This window comes from Leptonychotes weddellii, chromosome 10 (assembly GCF_054177405.1).
Source record: "Leptonychotes weddellii isolate Sample4059 chromosome 10, ASM5417740v2, whole genome shotgun sequence".
Taxonomy (NCBI): Eukaryota; Metazoa; Chordata; class Mammalia; order Carnivora; family Phocidae; genus Leptonychotes; species Leptonychotes weddellii.
This window is the reverse complement of record NC_138378.1, coordinates 64267534-64283321: the sequence shown is the minus strand read 5'-3', so window position 1 is coordinate 64283321 and position 15788 is coordinate 64267534. Positions and strand designations below refer to the sequence as shown.

At 38.4% G+C, this 15788-nt stretch overlaps 1 protein-coding gene, 1 long non-coding RNA gene and 1 other non-coding gene across 5 annotated transcripts in view; 1 reads left to right on the top strand and 2 right to left on the bottom strand.

Moving 5' to 3' along the window:
• Positions 1–15788, top strand: part of EFEMP1 (EGF-like fibulin extracellular matrix protein 1) — a 59003-nt gene that overhangs the window by 30855 nt on the left and 12360 nt on the right. For all 3 annotated transcript variants that reach the window (XM_006736103.3, XM_031031025.2, XM_081833564.1), the window contains one exon: positions 12393–12515. In XM_006736103.3, coding sequence (XP_006736166.1) covers positions 12393–12515 — 123 coding nt within the window. The remainder of the gene's footprint in view (positions 1–12392; positions 12516–15788) is intronic.
• On the bottom strand, positions 491–597 carry LOC115943993 (U6 spliceosomal RNA). The gene has a single exon (XR_004078559.1). It is a non-coding gene; the product is annotated as a U6 spliceosomal RNA (small nuclear RNA).
• Positions 4929–10186, bottom strand: LOC145723901 (uncharacterized). The gene is made up of 2 exons (XR_014149289.1): positions 7244–10186; positions 4929–5491 (listed from the first exon to the last, which is right to left on the bottom strand). It is a non-coding gene; the product is annotated as an uncharacterized LOC145723901 (long non-coding RNA).

The window sequence follows — 15788 nt, the reverse complement described above, 5'->3', positions numbered from 1 at the left end:
TAACTGGCAGAGGTCCATCTCCCTTTGTACTCTACAGACATAGAAACCGTGTACGGGGTGTGTTTCCCCATGAGATTTTTTTCAGAGTTTATGCTGCCAAACAGGCTTTAAGCAACTCTAAATTCCTGAAAGTATGTAACTTTACAGGTACACAGTAGTGCATTTAAACATTGAAGAGAACTTTCTATTCATCCCGCTCTGCTAACACAGCCGTTTAATCCTGAAAGATGAGTCCATTTTTAGACCCTCCTTTGACTCTACAGATCAGAAGCCACTGCTGAAAAATGAAAAAGAAGGGAAGAAGAAATAGAGATCTATGATCATGGTCCCCAGAAAGCAAGAGCATGTTGTTCAGGTTTCCCGGGATCCAATATTTTAAGGTAGAGAGGGCAGAAGAGGTAAGAGCTGGAAAATGAATATGTTTTACAATAGCATTCAGGAATTCAGTAAAGTGAGCTTTAATTTCAGATTTTTAAAACTGAAAGAGATCTCAGAGAACATACAGTCCACGACTTAGCAAGTCATCCTTGCACAGGGGCCATGCTAATCTTCTCTGTGTCATTCCAGTTTTAGTATATGTGCTGCCAAAGCGAGCACAGGGAATGTGTAGTCCAAACATAATTTTGTCTCTGATGGAAATGTGAGGTAAAATGCCCCAAATTCACTTAAAAGTCAAAGACTATTTTATATGCTAGCTTGAGAAGTCTTTAGGATTGAAACACTCACAGGGTCAACAGTTTCACTGAACAGTATTTTCTTTAGTTCCCTATTGCATTTAGGTACTCCTTGAACTCATAGGAGTTATTTGAATGCTATTACCTCACAACACTGAAAGTGTTTTAACATAGACGGGGGGGGATATCCCATAGCCTACATATGTCAAACACAATTTATCAACAAATTAAATTCAGATGTGCATGATAATTCATGAATAACTTGGGGAAAATGGCAACCATAGTATCCATTTGAAACAAAACCAAAAAGTCAAATCTCACTTGGTTTAAGGGTATATGAAGGATTTGGACACAAGCTGATAGTTGTTCAAATTCAACATTTTAGTCACTGAATAACCTTATGCCTTAATATGATGAAAGCTGCAGAGCCTTACTCCTGAAAAATCATTCATACAGAACAAGGAATAAGTCTAGGTTTTGACTGTCACATTGCTCAAGGAAGAGGGATAAAATAAAAAACCACTTAAGATAAGATCTTTCCTTGTTATACTTTATCATAGAGCAAGGTTTTCAGATGTTAGAGGATAAATTATGAAAAAAAAAAAGAAGAAGATAGTAGGAGGGGAAGAATGAAGGGGAGGACATCGGAGGGGGAGATGAACCATGAGAGATGATGGACTCTGAAAAACAAACTGAGGGTTCTAGAGTGGAGGGGTGTGGGAGGATGGGTTAGCCTGGTGATGGGTATTAAAGAGGGCTCGTTCTGCATGGAGCGCTGGGTGTTATGCACAAACAATGAATCATGGAACACTACATCAAAAACTAATGATGTAATGTATGGTGATTAACATAACAATAAAAAAGTAAAAAAAAGTAAACATCACAACTGTACAAAGATATATGTATGTGCATCGTGTGTCAAATGAGAGAACATATAGACATTCATTCACTTTGTTAAATCCTTACAACTCTCTATATTCAGGTGGATGCAGCATCTGTTTTTCAATTTTTTTTAAAGATTTTATTTATTTATTTGAGAGAGAGAGAGAACACAGAGGGAGAGTGAGAGGAAGAAGCAGACTTTCTGCTGAGCAGAGAGCCCAATGAAGGGCTCGATCCCAGGACCCTAAGATCATGACCTGAGCCAAAGGCAGACACTTAACTGACTGAGCCATCCAGGTGCCCCTATTTTTCAATTTTTTTAAAGAGACTTTGTTTATTTATTCAACAGAGAGAGAGCTGTGGGAGGGGCAGAAGGAGAGGGACAAGGAGACTCCCAGCTGAGCATGATGCGGGGCTTGATCTCAAGATCCTGAGATCATGACATGAGCAAAAACCAAGAGTCAGACGCTTAACCAACTGAGCCACCCAGGCGCCATGTTTTTCAGTTTTTTAATTAACATTTTCTTTCTTTTTTTTAAGACTTTATTTATTTATTCATGAGAGAGAGATTCAGAGGCAAAAGGAGGAGCAGGGAGCCTGATGTGGGATTCAATCCCAGAATCCTAGGATCATGACCTCAGCCAAAGGCAGATGCTTAACCAACTGAGCTACCCAGGCACCCTTAGTTAACATTTTCAAACTCAGTGTTGAATGTACAATACAATGAATATTGAACACCCACCATCCAGATTCAAAAATTGTTAACATTCTGCCATATTTGCATGCAGTGCCTTAACATCATTTTTCAACACAGATGACTGGTCAAATCCCCACCTGCTACTGAGATCCACATTGCACCGTTTGTATATTTCTGGTGATAAGAACCTCACTACTTCCTAACATATTAAAGTGTCCAATGACCATACTCTTCTCTTACCCTGAACTAAAATCTGCCTTCCTTAAATTTCTACCCATTTATTCTAGTTCTGCCTTTGGAAAGACACGGTCAAGACTTTTTCCTTCTTCTCAAAACCCTGAAGTTCACTTTCATAACAGACTATCTCAGATACAAATCTCATTTGTATTTTCTTCTCTCATAAATTGAGTAGAGTGGGGGCAAAGAGAAGGAGATGTAAGGAGAGAAGGAGGGGCTATCAGGCTTTTTAAGAGTTGGCATTTTTTCCCTACGAGGTTTCATATGTGATATTTTCATCTTCATTCAGTTTGACGTAGTCTCAAATTTCAATTTTATCTTCCTTAAACCATGAGTTGTTTGGAAGTGTATGTCTTCTTTTCTGAAAGAAGGGGATTTTTCTAATTTCATTGTGGTCATTGTCATTTCCATTATATATGAAGTGTAGTGAGGGAACAAAAATCTGTATATTGTAATTTTTGAAATGTATTTAGACTTTCCTTAAGGGTGGCATTTAATCATTTTCTTTTAACATTCTCTCAATGCTTGAATAGGTTATGTATTCTATACAGTGTTCTATATTATGTCAAGTAGTTCAAAGTTTGTTATGTTATTCATATTTTCTATTCATTTCTGAAAAATATATGTTTGTTCATTTAGTTACTAAGAGAGGTATGTTAAAATCTCTTAGTGTAATTGTGTGTATTCATTTTCCCTTTAGTTCTGCCTATCTGTGCTTTGTCTATATGGAGGCTGTGGGATTAAATGCAGTTAAATTCTGATTTTCTGCATTTTCCTGGTAAATCAAGATTAACTTTTATTATTACATAGTATTTTTTATTCTCTAGTAATCCCTTTTCCCTTAAAGTCAACTTTGTCTGATATTAATATTGCTAGCCAATTCTCTTTTGATTAGTGTTGGCATAGTACATTTTTCATCTTTTTTCTTTAACATATTTTTCTTTCCATCCTTACATTTAAATCGTTTCTCTTGAAACAGCATATTTGGGTTTTGTTTTTGTAATCAACCTGAGAACTTTGGTTTTTAGTAAGACCATTTAATCTGTTTACATTAATGCAACTATTGCTGTGATTAGGTTTAAACTGCCATTTTACTATTTGCCTTCTATTTGTTCTGCACATTTTAGTTTCCTTTTCTTTCCTCTCTTCCCTTCTCTCTAAAATAATGGACCATTTTGTATTGTTCCATTTCTCGCCTGTATTAGATTTGTATTTTTCTGCTTTTACTATTCCTTTAGTTTTTTCCCTAGGGGCTACTTAACATGCATCCTTGATTTATCAAAGTCTAAAATAAATTAGTAGTTTTACCTCTCCCCTGACAATGCAAGGACCTTCAAGTACTTAAACTCTATTTACTTTCCTGCCAACTTATTATTCTCATGTATTCTCATGTATTTTAATTATAAATATTTTATAAATCCCAAATATTTTATAAATCCCAAAAGACCTTCCTATTGTTTTATACAGTCAGTATTCATTTAGATTTACTCACGTATTTATCCCTTCATTGCTTTTCATTGTGCTGGAATTTTGAATCAAAAAGAGAAAGGAATTTAGTGCATATCTGGTGAGTTCCACCCCTCCTTCATCCTACCTCTCAGCTTCATTTGGAATTCAGAAAAACATAAGGGCCCTGAGGTATATGGGGAAACATTGTGCAGAAACATCATAAGTAAGATGTAATGAAATGGGTAGGAAAATATACACAAGAAGGTAACATGCTCTGAAGGCAAGAAGCACAAAGATATGCTTTATTTAAAAAGCCTTAAGCAGTTAATGATTTGGAGAAGTACTGCCAAATTACACTCAGCAAATTTAGTAGTATGCCCCAATTTAGTGGGCACAAAACCTGTTTATTGTTGAATGAACAACAAGTATAATGTAATTGGTTTCATACAATTAGGAGGTCACCAAGCCATGCTTATTATAATTGGCATTGCCATAGCCAGGGGCTTGTGCGACCTCAAGCAATGATTGGCCTGAAGGAGTAAGCCAAGAATGTGTGTGCTTTGGGCTAGGGAGACTGACTAATCTGGCTGCAAGGCTCAGGGAGGGGGCCAGAAATCAAGTCACAGTGCTTAGTGGACTCAGCTGAATGTGGTGTCCATTCAGTTCATCGCTCTCCAGGGGTTTGATCTGGAGCTGGGGATGGAAGGTGGTTGGGAGGAATGAGGTAAAGAGGAAGGCACCAGAAAACTACAATTGAAATGTCAGTTCAGAGGCATCCCACAATAAGATGGGATCATAATTCCTCTGAAAGCCATGCAGCTGGAAGCTGGTTCCCAGCTTGTAGGGACTGGGCTTTAACTTTCACACAGACCATCTTTAATTCAATCTTTAAGCAAAGATTAACGGCGCTACTTGTTTCAAAAATACAGTTTTACCTCCACAAGGTTGTGGACTGATGACTGGCTGTAATATCACTCCAAATACCAGGGTCATCTTTTCCCAAACATGTTTTTAATGGATAATTAAGTTTAAGAAGTAAAAAAGGAAGTTTAGCTGGGAATGACATATTCACAGAGATGCCAGAGAACACTCCTGATGATGAGCAATCATTTATCATTAGAAAATGTTTTTCCTTAAGATTCTGAAAGCAATAAGCTTCACTTTGCCAGTGTGCAAAAAGAGCTGAAGAATAATTAAGGCCTTTGTTTCCTTGCTGGTTCTGTTTTAGCTTATGAGCGATGGGTGCATTTGGTCTGTGTGTAGTACCGATGAGTCACAAGTTGAACTGGCCAGGTGTGCCACTTGGTTTTCTCCCCCATGTTCATGAACTGCATGACTAACCTCATCCCATCATCTTGCAAATGAAGACCACTAGCCACAAAGAAGACTGGGTGAGAAAAGGTCAGTTTGCAGGGCAAATCAGTCATCGTTGCTGGAAAAGCAACTCCCAGTATATATAGCTTGATCTTTCCATATGAGAGCAGCATATTTCAAAGGTTCTGATAGAACACAGTGCAATGACAGGGACTTCCAGGACACTTGATTCACCACTCTATAAAACAAAGAAATGAATTATCAGGGAGGCTGATGTTTATTGATTTTGGTGATATTTTTGTTTATCATTTAAAGCACACCAAGTTATTAACAATCTGTTTTGCCAGAACAGATAAGAATCTAGAACTATAAATCTACTGCTGGCTATAGATGAAGACAGTTCTCTTTTGTTACTTAATATCAGTATTTATTTTCTCCACTAGAACTGCTTAGCTGGGGTGAATTCTAGCTGATAATTTCAGAAGGGTGAAAAGCTAACTAGAACTGGGCATTTAGCCCAGATAAATCTGATTCCAGTACTATGAAAGAAGCAGCAAGGGAAATAGAAAGTCTTTGACAAAAATTGTTGATAATTGGCTAAGGACTGGGGAGGGAAACAGAAGACTTGGAGAGCTATGAATGTTATTCTAATGTAGAAGAAAGACACAAGGGAGGAATCAAGGCACTACAGATGAACGATCCTCTCTTTACTTCTAAGAAAAATTAAATATATATACATATATATGTAAAACTACAATTCAAGGTCTGCTATCCAGAGCTCTTAGGAAATAAGTCTTTCTGGAAACCTAAATTGCAGGGGCAAAATGGAAATCTGGGGTTTGAATTTCTACTCTGTGTGATGTTGGGCAGGTGACCTCACTTATCTGCATTTCAATGGCATCCTCCTGCCTCTTCCATAAATTGTGCATGATGTGACCACTTATTCCACAGAGCTGTTATCAGGATTAAATCAGAGGCTCGCAGATCCATTTTTCTAATCAAATAATGAGTATTTAAATATTGGTAAGCACTTACCTATTTTTACACCCGTTAATTTTATAATTTTAACAAATTTATATATGAAGTTACATAAAATATCACACACCTCCTTCCTAATCAAAATTGAAGCAACATAATTTAATGTCTTGAATACTCAGATTGTCATTATTAAGAGCCATGAATGGATGAGGCAGTAGTAAAACAGCAATGCTCTCAGCATTGTTGAGCTAGCTCCTACTTTCCAGGATTATACTGAAAAATAAGGTGAAGACCCAAAATAACAATGAGATCCTTACCCAATGAGTCCTTTTTATTTAAAAAGTTTTATAGAGTAAATAGAGTGCTGGGAACTAATTTATTGTCCTGTCACTGGAAAGGATTAGGACCAATCATTCTGAGCAGATGGGTATTATCTAGATTGTTAAGAATGTGAGAAAGAAAGAAAGAAGAAAGAAAGAAAGAAAGAAAGAAAGAAAGAGAAGAAAGGAAGGAAGGTGGGGAGAGGGAAGGGAAGGGAAGGAGAGCGGAAGGGAGGGGAAGGGAAGGAGAGGGGAACGGAGGGGAGGGAAGGGAAGGGAAGGCGCTAGGAATAAAGTAGCTCCTTCTCACAGCAAACATGAATCCCTGACCTCTTTTTTTTCTACTTTACTCCATTTATGAGATTAAATTAGTATGGTTGCAGAAGATATAAGATTGTAAATTCACCCAGACGAAGAAATAGCAACTTGAATTTAACCGCTGCCTTTGCTTTAACCACAGGAGTTCAAAGGACAGTGCCATCAAGTAATATTCACAAAGCATGCACAGTGCTCCCTACAGAACTCATAAAGATGTGGCTATTTTACTCTAAGGGTTCAGTCTGGAAACAAAAAGATATATTTTGAAGATTCTGAACTCTTAAAAAAAAAATCCATGCATTATTAAGGGTGGGCAGTCTATTTTATAGATGGAGAAACAGAGAAAAAGAATTGATTCCATGGTCCTAGATCACCTGGGCAGTGACAGATGCAAAATCACTTCAGTCTCTTCCTCCTATTTCAGTGTGTACTCACATCACTGGGCAGTGGTGGATTATTCCAAAGTAGTTATGAATTATTCCTTAAACCTAAAGCACAAAGTTTAAATGGTAATCTAAAGCATTTAAGGTACAGAAAATGTTTGCCCATGAAAACACACTCAATGTCCATGTCGTGGTAAGTTATCAAATTATGAAGAGAACATTGCAGAGATTAAAATGTTGCATAAGAGAGAAAGCAGCATGAGTCAGGGGTTTGGGAAATATGAGTCAGAATGACAGGAAGGAGCCAAAAACATAGAGAATGCGGGCCTAAGCAGGGACTTAATGGACACCACAGAGATGTGGACACAGTTGCCTCCATTAACTTTTGAGAGGAAACCAAGTATGCAGTCCCATAGACTGGGGGTCCGCATGATGAAGAGCCTAGGAGTAAGAGCCGAGCAAAGATCAGACTGCATTATTTGAAGCAATAATGGTGCCAAAGTCAGCAAGAAAGGGACCTACAACAGTATAAATCACTAGGAGGGAGAGTGTGGGCACATTTTTGAAAAATGAGGGAATCACCAAATACTGCCCTTAGCTATTCTTGATGCATTAGAATGATGAAATGTGAGTTGATTTACGTGTTGTGATATTTTAGGAAGCACACTCTATTATTTTGTTCTCTGGCTATGTTTACATTAGGCTGTGTCTACATAGTTCAGAGCTGCTCCCCGTGATGTCCAATTCAAATTCCAATCCCACTTTGAGGCCCTGAATTTTTGCTTAGGATTTGCGCTACCACTTTATGAGCCTCTTCAAGCAGGCACCGCAGCGGGCTCCTCACACACAGCCCCTCCAGCCATGCTGACTCCAACTGCCTTGCAGACCACTTGTTTCATTGGAGGTTTTCTAATGCGAGCCTGCCTCCTGCCTAGAAATAGCCTCCTCACCTTCTTCAAAACGCAGCTCAAAACTCCCCTGGCCCAGCAAACCTTCTACAGCCACCCACCTCCGATGCTGCCTTATGCCTCCTAGTTTCTGCACTTCTCAACAACTTTGCTTTCCTACAGTTTCCGTGTGCTGACATCTTGCTGGTTTTGCTGTTTCTCACATCTTGCCTGTCACCCTTCCAGTGATTAGTTCCATAAGATAAAACACTGATCCTACGTCCTTCAAACTCTAGGCATCGGTTCCAGCAAACGATTATCATTCATTCATCCATTTATTGAACAAACAGAAACCCACGATGTTTCATGCACTCTGCGAGGCATTAGGAATACAGAAAAAAGTAAGATGTAGACCCCACCCTCAAAGAGTTTGGGGCCAGGGCCCAGGGAATGTGTTAACTGATTGCTTAAGAACTGTGAGCTTCACTGTCAAGGATAAATTATAGATAGTTTAAAAGCAAAACAAAAACTCCTCTCCCAGAGTACTTTTTCCTAGATTACCAAGAAAATCATGGCTGACCTGAGTCGTTTCCCTTATGAATAAAGCAGTGCTTTTGCCATTTGAGATACTTCCACCACAGAGGCCTTTCATAAATGAAAAGTCTGGGAAACCAGGTCTTCTGATATACCAGCATAGGAATGGATATTCTTCGCGTCTCTGACATAGATGTATGTTTTAGTGACTTACCACGTTAACTTTCTGATGTTTAAGACAAATAGAAATGCATACAAGTAGAAAAGGAAAGCGTAGAGGCAGCTGGCTGGCTCAGTCAGTAGGGCGAGCGACTCTTGATCTCAGGGTTGTGGGTTTGAGCCCCCCATGTTGGGTGTAGAGATTACTTAAAAAATAAAACCTTTAGAAAAAAGTGTAAGAGACTTTAACAATGCATAACAATTCTTACATGACTTTCTCATATGACATATGCTTTGTGATTAGATAATAACAGGGTCTCAAAGTACAACTTTTAAAATAATAAAATTGTGTTATTTAAATAATGGTATGAATTGACAGTATAATCGAAGATAGTTCAAAGAGATCCTATCTGTCTATGTGTTCTTCAGCATTAGATAAACTGCTAAGAGCGAAGGAGAGGATAAATTGTCTCAGCTTGAGTTGGAGAAGCTGTAAATGAAAATGTAGTCAGTTCATTTCCTAGCAGATCCAGCTCTAGGTATATGACAGAGCACGCATTCAACTCCTTTGGAATAATTTCTTGAAGGGGATTTCATGCAGTTGTGTTTTACTGAATTTCAGGAAGTTTCCCATCTGAAAGAATTAAAAATTAAAGTGAGTCCAAGTATGTACAAAGTGTGTTAAAAATATCACCAGTGTTAGGTGCGGTGAGTCCTATTGCAGTTTTGTTTGTTTGTTTGTTTGTTTATTTGTTTTGATAGAGAAAGGAAAAGAATACAGTGGCATGGGGGCAGTGGCATTTTTTTATTATTAAATTATTTTAACTCACCTAATATTTTTACTCAGTAATCTTTCTCAGAGGGTCAGCGGACCTGGTTCTTAAGAAGGGGTAGGTCCAGGTAGCACAATTTTTACATTTAAAACCTATTTAATGATATATTAAGTCCACTAGAAATATTAGCCTACTTATCAAAGAGCCTTAGAAGTGAACAAGAAAGTAGGAAGGAAATTGTAGGGCATTGGGAATGCGATGGGGTGGAGGCGGTTTGCAGAGAGGTCTCAGAAAGAAAAGCCGCAGTCACTGGTGAGGCCTCCCTTAGAACATGCAGCAGCCGGCCCCAGTCCTTGATCTTCTGCCCACATGTACTGAGGAAACTTGCCACATCTGAGTCTCACATTTCGGTATCTCTCAGGGCTGTTATCACTGCAAATGTTGGCAGATGCTCTTGACATAAAACAATAGGAATTCTGCTGTCATTTCTGCATTAGCGAGTCATAAAGCTCTGAAAGAAACCCCAGTAGAAATGTTTTCATCAAGTGCATATGAGAATATAATAAAAGACACAAAAAAGAGCAGATAATTTCAAAGCAAGACTGTGGCACCTCTGCATAGTACCTTAAAAGGACAGAGTCGAAATCACTGATTTGAAAATAATGATGATGACAATGGATGTCAAAACAAAAATAAAAAACAATAACGCAAAAAGTTCACCACAACTTTAAAACCAGGTTCAAAGAATTATGTTAAGTAGATGCTTTTATAGGGTATTAACCAATAAATGGCCATACATCCCTCGAGTATTTCTCATCTCCCCTTCTTCTTTCTTTTGGAAAAAATCTCTGTTATCGTTCAAAGCCGATATCTGAGGACAACTCTCTTACAACAGGAACCTCCTACATTCTTATATTGGTAGAGTGAGTGCATCAGCTTTCCCTGGAAATAGAGAGAGTTGAAAGGCAACACAGCAGGAACCACTCTCTGAGCGTCTTTAGGAGAAGGCAGGAATTGAGGAATACATTCTAATTACTGATGGCTCATCGTTTGTATTGAATTTTAGCCCACTGTTTGTTCCAAAGCACCACCCTGGGTTTACCACAGTGATGATCTAAGGCTCTCAGTTTCTGTGCAAAATTTGTCATCTAGGAATTCCAAGTTTGATAAAATTTTTTAACAAAGCTTAGACTCTTCAGTTGTTGAAGAATGCCAAAATCACATAATCTTCTTAACTCACCTATTTAACTTCATAATGGGAGAGAGTTAATTGAATGCGAAGGTAATGTTGAAAAGGCAAAATTAAATTTCACTTATAAATTACTGTAATATGAATGCACATGCACAAATTCACATCACACTTTGATCCCAAAGAAATTCATTATAACAGATTCATTATATTATGAGCATTTTTTACTTTTCTGAAACTATAATCTACCTACTCCTTAGGGCACATTTAGTAAATTATAGAACTGCTTTGGGGAAATACCTTTTTTAAACTGAAATGAAATGCTTTGGGAAAATAGGTATTTTAAACTACACCAGTTTTCTCTCTCCTAGAGGAATATGAACAAGTTGAATCCTTTGCATTTTGAAATTTGCAATGAAAGAGGTTTTTTTTTTAAGATTTTATTTATTTATTTGAGTGAGAAAGAGAGCACAAGCAGGGGGGTGGAGGGGCAGAGGGAGAGGGAGAAGCAGGCTCCCAGCTAAGGGAACCCGATATAGCTGTATCCCAGGACCCGGGGATCATGACCTGAGCTGAAGGCAGATGCTTAACTGACTGAGCCACCCAGGGGCCCCAAAAAGGGTTTTTTTAAAAAGATTTACTTATTTGAGAAAGAGAGAGGGCATGCTGGGGGGAGGGGCAAAAGGAGAGAGCAAGAGAATCTCAAGCAGACTCCACACTGAACGCGGAGCCTGACACAGGGCTCCATCCCACGACCCTGAGATCATGACATGAGCCCAAATCAAGAGTCAGATGCTCAACCAACTGAGCCACACAGGCATCGCTGCAATTAAAGTTAAAAAAAAAAAAGGCAACAGGAAATGTACAGTATTAAAGTTTGATTTATATCTGGTTACTGAACAGATCTTTAGAGACTTGTCAACATAAATGATCTCAAATACAATATGTTGGGTAGAAGTATTATACAATTTATTTACACTAAAACACACAAAATAGCACTGTATATTCTAACAGATGCACTGTTTAGTCTAATGGATGGATGTATAATAAAAGTATAAAACCATTTCAGGGAAAGAATCACACCTACCAGCATAGTGGTAGGTGGGTGGGTAAAGAGATGAGAATACAGTAAGGCTTTAGCTATGTCTCAAATGTTTCATTTCTGGAAATAAAGTGAGCCGAGACAAGCATCGGTTAATGTTAGCATGTGTTAAATCTGAGTGGTATATACCGGCACCTATGAAATTATTTTCTGAACACTTGAAATCATTTATCATTTTAAACATTTCTAATATAATAATATTACAGAGTATTGTTTTAAGAATAAAGTAAAAAACTTTATTTCTTAAAAAAAAGTATGATGACAATTCAACATAGGGAATGTAGTTCATGGTACTGCAATAGTATCATTGTATGGTGACAGATGGTAGCTAGACTTGCGGTGAGTATAACGTAACGTATAGAGTTGTTGAACCACTATGTTGTACATCTGAATGTCACTTATGTGTCAACTATACTTCTTCGGGTTTTTTTTTAAATGGAGGAAATAGTAACATCTGCACAACCAACTCAAACTCTGTGCTGGATGTCTTTACCAGACATAGACGAGTGTACTGCAGGGACTCACAACTGTAGAGCCGACCAAGTGTGCATCAATTTACGAGGCTCCTTCGCCTGTCAGTGCCCTCCAGGGTATCAGAAGCGAGGAGAGCAGTGTGTAGGTAAGTACAGCAGAGCAGTGAGCAAAATCCTGGTCCTAAACCTCTTACTTGTTTAAACCTCAGTCATTCAAAACAAAGCACTCATATTTATTTGGAGAATGATAGCTAACAACTGCTTATTCTTTCATTGACTCCTGATCCATTTTCCACATTAACAAGAAAGAGCTAACTTTAAAGGGTGAGCATATTCTGGATATCAAAGTGTTGGCTACATGTTAGACTAAGCAAAAGCAAAAATTTGGAGTATGAATGGGACCACAAAAGCAACCAAGAAAATAATTTTAAATTAGCTCTTTGGGGGCCATAGCACCGAAACATTGATGAGGTGACCTTCATTCACTGGTTCAAAAAATAGCATAGCTTATAGGACACATGGTGAGGTTCAAATCCCAGCTCTACCCCTAATTCACTTTGAGGCTTTAGACAAATGACTTACATACTCAGGAGCTCATATATGGGAGTGATTAGAGCTGCGACAAGTCCTGGGTGGAATAGCTGTGTGCTATCATTCTGTGATGAGTTAAGAGACATGTACTAAACATTCGTTATGTTGCACATTGGTGCAGTGCTGGGAATGCAAAGCCAAGTACAGCATGTGCCTCTACTTGAGAGCTCTACTTAAGCTACCTGAGGGCAGGAGCCAGGTCTGGTTTGTGTCACTGCTGTCTCCCCAGATCTGAAAAGTGCCTGCCAAGTAGATGCTCTGTGCATTGTTTTTTATAATGACTAGAAGTATACAGTATGAGGATACTGACTGGCAAATGAGAAGTAAACAGTAAAAGTAAATGTGTTCTGGGTTCAGCCATGAGGTCCAGCACTAGGAGTAAAACTTTGTTACTGACTCCCTATATCAATTGTGTTCATATGATATTGATAGTGATTTACATGCCACCTTTTAACACACATCAGTGAAGAGTCCTTGTTTCCTCTTTGGAACAGAGGATAAGAATGTGGGGACAGGAAGCTAGCATTAATTTTCACCTGAGAATGTCCACTGTTGATGTCAGGATGTCAATACTGAGCTCCTCAAGGGCCCTGGCCCAGTCCTGCCCACCAGGGGGCTGTGCCCAGGTTTTGGGGTGAGTGCCCAGCCTCTGAGGAAGGCCCAGGCTTTGTGTGACTGAAGCTGTGATGTAGGAGAAGATTGTATGGAAAACTCCACAGGCACCAAAGTTTTGCCTGATGGATTAGTCAGGAAAATAAACAACTGAGGGTATAAAAGGTACAGAAAAAGAACTAACTCAAACTACTATGGGAAAAATTAAAGGGAATAAAATGTATGATTACAGCCCTATATGATATGGCAGGAGGAAACGTTCTTAAATTCAGATCTAATCATGTGGCTTCCCTGCTGTTCCCCTCACCCACAGAACCAACTCCACATTCGTCAACAGAGCATATAAGGTCTTCTTCCATCAGATCCTTGCCCAGCTCTTTTGTATCAACACCCTTCTCTCCCCAAAATATTATACTTCAGCCTTGTTCACTAGTTACATTTCCCGACATACATCACACAGTGTCACACTTTAGTGCCTCTACATAAGCTCTTTCAGCACCAGGAATGCACAGCCCTGGCAAACTCCTATTCAATTTCCAAATCCCAGCTCAGGGTCACTTCATCTGGGAAGTCTTCCATGATTTACCTAGACATGATTAGTTACTCCCTCCTCTATGTCACTACTTCTCAAACCTTGATGAGTCTTTTTTTTTCATAAATTTCTAGTCTGTTGCAGATTGATACTACTATAAAGTACAATAAAAAATGTTGTGGTAACACAAATTGCTATTCCTAAACACATATTCTCAATTTTTCTCAATTTCTGTACTTATTTGTTGCAGACTGGTCCAAATAGTCCATGGACTAACAGTGGTCAGCAGGTCACACCTTGAGTAGAATGGGCTCTTTCTGTCCCTTGTACAGCTTTCTACTGTTGATCTTACCATTCCATGCGATAATATGTTTTCATGCCTTTCTTCCATGCTAGACAGGGTATACTGTATGTATTTACGATCATTATAAAACTGTAGTGCCAAACACAATGCTTGCAAATAACAATGATTCAATGGATGTTCACTGGTTAAGAAGACATGCATCATTTATTCATCAAGTATTTACTGAGGGCTGACCATGTACCAGATACTGCTCTAAGTGCTGGGCCTTCATGGTGAACAAACACATTTTACAGAATCACGTCCCTCATGGAGCTATTAGAAGGGACCATTTATACAAATTCACTGTCAATACTGGCACCTGGCTATAATATGGTGTACTAGGAAGAACTATGCTAAAATTGCTCTTAATTAGTATAAAGTCTACACTCATTCAACTAATGTTTATCAAGCACCTACTATGCCAGACCCCGTTCCAGGTATTAAGCACAAAGCAGTGAACAGACAAAAAATATTCTACGTTCACCTGAAGAGGAAAGAGGTCTTATTTGCCATGCATTATAGTGAGGGAGATAGATAAGAAGCAAATAAACACATAACACAATGTGAAGGAGTGTCAATGGCTACAAAGAAATATAAAGCAGAAAAAGGGACAGATGGGACAGAAGAAGCCATTTTATATAGATGGACAGAATGGCCTCCCTGAGGTGACATTTGAGCAGACACCTCAATAAATGAGGTGGAAAGCCATGTCAATGTCATTACCTTTTACTTCAATATTCAAGTGAAATCAAATCTATTTTGCAGCCTATTAATAATAGCTGCCATTTATTTTTACCTGTTTTTTTGCAAGGAAGTTTGCCTATATAATTTCATGTTATCCTCCCAACAAGTCCACCACATTGTTATATTATCACTTACAGAAGAGGAAATGAAGCTCTGAGAGGTTAAGACCATGCTAGTAAGTGCCAGAACAAAGATTCATCTCAGGTTATCCTGAGGCCACTTGAGCATACTGCCTCCCACAGTTTTAGTCAGAAGAACTCAGCATAAAGTATTGTTTTCTTTTCATTTTTTACCATAAGGTAGGGTCACTACAGTCTTACATTTACATGCATAATTATTATTTTAAATTACACACTCCATGTTAAAGTTGTCACAAAGTGTAGAGTTAATGAAATTTTATTATGCTTCTAAGATGTTAATTAATCCTACCCCGCAAGTTCTCAACTGACCATTTTATTGTTGGAAATATTTATCTGAGAAGAACACAGCCTGGAACACTTCATCAGAATGTCAGAGGGCACTCTCAAGAGGTAATTTGTTTAGCATCCTACTCCTTCCACAGTGTTCTTTCATTTGGTTCTCACAGAAACGTCATAA